This window comes from Olea europaea, chromosome 6 (genome assembly GCF_002742605.1).
Source record: "Olea europaea var. sylvestris chromosome 6, O_europaea_v1, whole genome shotgun sequence".
NCBI classification, from domain to species: domain Eukaryota; kingdom Viridiplantae; phylum Streptophyta; class Magnoliopsida; order Lamiales; family Oleaceae; genus Olea; species Olea europaea.
The window spans coordinates 9,165,027-9,169,117 of NC_036242.1; the positions used below are offsets into that span (position 1 = coordinate 9,165,027).

At 37.7% G+C, this 4,091-nt stretch overlaps 1 protein-coding gene across 1 annotated transcript; it reads left to right on the forward strand.

Moving 5' to 3' along the window:
* Positions 1 to 6: 6 nt before the first annotated feature.
* On the forward strand, positions 7 to 1,252 carry LOC111395747 (ethylene-responsive transcription factor 3-like). The gene has a single exon (XM_023021881.1). It carries the CDS (start codon positions 229 to 231, stop codon positions 910 to 912), a length of 684 nt encoding a protein of 227 aa, XP_022877649.1. The 5' UTR covers positions 7 to 228; the 3' UTR covers positions 913 to 1,252.
* Positions 1,253 to 4,091: the final 2,839 nt, after the last annotated feature.

A 4,091-nucleotide genomic window follows, 5' to 3' on the forward strand; every position in this document is an offset into this window, starting at 1 on the left:
TCTCTCTACCCCTATCTATTTTCACACACAACACACAGTAGAGAGAGACAAAAATAAAAATTAGATTATCACAATCTCATCTCTTCTCTCTGTGGCGTTATTAAATTTTCCTTTGTAAATATGGGTTTTTCGTAGCCATCTCATTTCATATTTTTCTCTGCTTCTGTTTCTCCCTACAGAGAAGTTTTTTTCTTTTTTTTTGGTGGTTAAATTTTCGGTTTTGAGGTTATGAAGAAAGGGAAAGCACCGGCGGCGGCAGCGGCAGCGTTAGTGAACGTCGGAGTAGCTAATGGATCTGGTGGATCTAATGAGGTCAGATTCAGAGGAGTGAGAAAACGTACATGGGGAAGATTTGCGGCCGAGATCAGAGACCCACAGAAGAAGGTTCGTCTCTGGTTGGGCACCTTCAATTCTGCTGAGGAAGCCGCCCGGGCCTATGATGCTGCTGCCCGCTCCCTCCGTGGGCCTAAGGCTAAGACGAACTTCCCCTTGCCCCAAGATGCTAACGCCTTTCCTGATTTCAACCCTACTAACCCTATGCAACGACCGATCAACAATAACCCTAATGATTCATTCATGGATCCCCGGTTTTACTCTGAGGACCACCTAATCATTGCTCAGCAGAGGCCCACCTCCAGCGGCATGAGCAGCACTGTTGAGTCATTCAGCGGACCCAGGCAGCCTCCACCGCCGCCACGGGCTTTCATCCTGCAGAAGAGTCACCCCAGGACGCTGTTTGATCCGGAAGAGTGTCATAGCGACTGCGACTCCTCCTCCTCCGTGGTTGATGATGCTGTATGCGACATTGCTTCATCTTCGTGTAAAAAGCCCCTGCCTTTCGATCTCAATGAGATGCCGCCTGTGGAAGACCCTGATGTGGACGAGCTTGCATGCACAGCCCTTCGGCTCTGAGGTGTCTTCAGTGATGCTTGCATCATTGGAAGAAACCCATTTGGTTAAATAACTTAAATTTTCTTTTATGTTCCTTTAACCTTTTGTGGTTGAAAAAAAAAAAAAAAAGGAGGGATGAATGCTCATAGACAGGGTAAACTAAGGTGTTAGAAAAATTAAAGGGACCTCTTATGGTCTGTCTGCTATGAGTGGCTGTCGTTTGAAGAGAATTTACTTCTTTTTAAATTAAAAACTTTAATGTTATGGATAACTGATGGATATTTTAGTGTATTTCTGTGATATCTATCTTTTATCCGGTGATTTTCTTTGGAATGCTTATGAAGTTTGTTGTTGTTGAAGTCGTATAAGAGTGTAAATCTTTGTTGAAGAGTTCTATTTTGCTCTTTATGTGACAATTTGCCTTTGTATTCAATAATGATGTCTAATTGCTCTTTATTTGGTTTAGAAATTGAAATTTCAGCTAAGCTGTTAAGTTTCATCGTCATGGTTTTTTATTGTTCATGCCAATTTTAGCTACCAGATGAGTTTTGAGTAAATTTGAATGTTAATCACTACTACATTGAAGTGATAAAAATTAATTTGGGATATCTTTCATGCGCATTTCCAGTGTGTTCTAATTTGTCAGTTCTTCTGTCTGGCATTCTTGTGAGATTTCAGGGGCTTGCCTCTCAGATGTTTTCTGAGAATTCTTAGATTTTGTCGACTAATATCTTTTCTGGTGCTTCTATTCTTGGCAAGAAAAATGTTTTATGCCATTCTACTTGAGTGCTATATAATTTTCTTTCTAACATACCTTGTTTTTCCCCTGCCGTGCATGAGATTCTTACTTCGTTGAGAATCACTGCATGTATGTTTTACGTGTCCCGTGAATCTTGGTTAACTGATCGTTATGGTTTGGTTTTATCAATCATTGAGTCATTATTACGTCCGCAGCAGCTTACATCCTGTCTGTAGAATCTCTGCATGTATGCGTTACGAGTTTTGTGAACATTTGTCAACTAATTGTAGATTGATTAATGACCTATTGATATTTTACGTGATTATGTAAATCTACTTTTATCAATCATTGGATCATTATTACGTCCGTAGGAGCTTACATTCTGGCTGTAGAATCTCTGCATGTACGTTTTATGCGTTTTTGTGAACATTTGTCAACTAATTGCAGATTGATTAATGACCTATTAATATTTTGCGCGATTATGAAAATCTTCTTTATGTGTATTGCGAACATATGTCAACTGATCGCAGAGTTATTAATGACCTGTAATTTATATTGTACATGACTATGAAAATGACGACAAGATAGAATGAAATTGGAAATCAGAATATATTTACTTCAACTAGTTCGATCTAAGTGTACACCACTTTTTTTTCTCTTCTTTGAAGAGGCAGAATTGCGTGGCAACCTAATTTATATCTATATCTTTTTAACTTTTGCCTTTCTATTATGTTTATTTCTGTTCATATAACTTTATCATGCTATTGTGTTTTATGTTGTGTTATCCTGTCTGTAAAATTTAACTTTTATGTGATTTGCAATTTCAAGTCATATATACACACATTAATTTGTGATCGGATTTTTAGGTCTGTTTTGCTCACAGCTTAAACCTACACTTCTGTAAATGAGCAACCAAAGTCTAATCTATATTGTTCCCATGGCTTTTGGTTATATGTGAAGCTTGTGCAGGATGTCACATATACAGATATTATCTATGGTCACTTTGTGCAATGTGAAACCTCAGTCTATGAATGCATTGGTAACTTCAACACTGTTTTCATGCTTCATACGGTTGCTCATTATTACTTCATCATCCACTGATCATGTAGAGACTTCTTTGAAATTGTTGGGCTGATTTGCGTTAGTTATCCGTCTGCTAATGTTCATTGCTTTGTGGTGCATTATTGCTTGCAATATTGAGCATCTAGCATAAGATGTGAATTTCATTCCATTCTTCAGAAATGTAATTCATACCCTATGAATTAGGTAGTTAATCTAATGTTTGTCCAGCTTCAGCCCTTCTATTCTTTTTTAAGCTTGGATCTTCTATGTTTGTTTTTTGAAATTGCAAGGGCAGACCTGTGTGCAAATGTGCAAGAATATGCTTTTGGCATCTGTTTCATATCGTATGTGGCATTAATGTGCACGAATAAGTTCCTTTGATGGATGATTATAGAGAACAACTCGATTATATTTTCTGCAGTGGTGTTTTGTGTATCCCATAATTAATTTTCACTCGGTATCCTTTTTACGAGTATGTTTAGAAGGATAATGTTGTTGAACTGATAAAAAAATCCGTCAGCTCAACTATCTGATGCTGTATTTTTCCCATTCAACCATGCTATAAGGTACATGAGTTGTTAGAACACTACACAAATTGCATTCTCGAATGTCATTTTGCCTTGATAGCAGGATTTTGGTATGGAGGTGAACTAGATCAAGCAAGATTTCTTAAATACTGCATAAAGATATATTCAGAGCAAAGAACTCTTTGAAATTATGACATGAAAGTAAATTAATATACAAATTTCATGTGTAAACTTTTACATGCCGATACTGGGATTCATACAGAAGTGACTTTGGGCAACAACGTCAGCCATTGCTGGATCAAGAACACAAGCTTTCATGCTGCGAAATTTTGAATAATTGGAGAGTTTGAAAAGCTCATTGCGCCAAACAGCGCGATGTCTCAAGGAAGCTGTATGTATATGGCTTCTGCTGTTCGCCTTCATGAAAAAGGCCACCAGTTTCTTCAAGTTCTTCCTGCATTTGATGAATCTCGCCTTGGCATTACCAGTTACGCTCATTTCCCTGTTCTTGCTCAAAAGAAATGGAGATGAGTAGCTTTATGGTGTGAAGAAAAAGCAGTTCAAATCACATTTAGCGGGTGAAAAAGTCTCTAAATTTGGCCTTTTTGTGTCATGATTATGACATACAAGGCGCTTAAAATCCCGTGAACAGTCAATAATGTTGACAATGAAGCATGGGAGGTCTGGCAGTTTTGAGTATTAGAAAGAGAAATCTAATAACCCGTACCAATTGAAATATTTGACGATCCCTTTGACCAAGGTTCATATGTTCAATTTATTTATTTTCGAATCGTGCTATGGTACATTAGTCCTTGCATGTAACAAATGATCTACGAAGAAAAAGAATTCTAAAACAAAATGAGGTAGCTAAC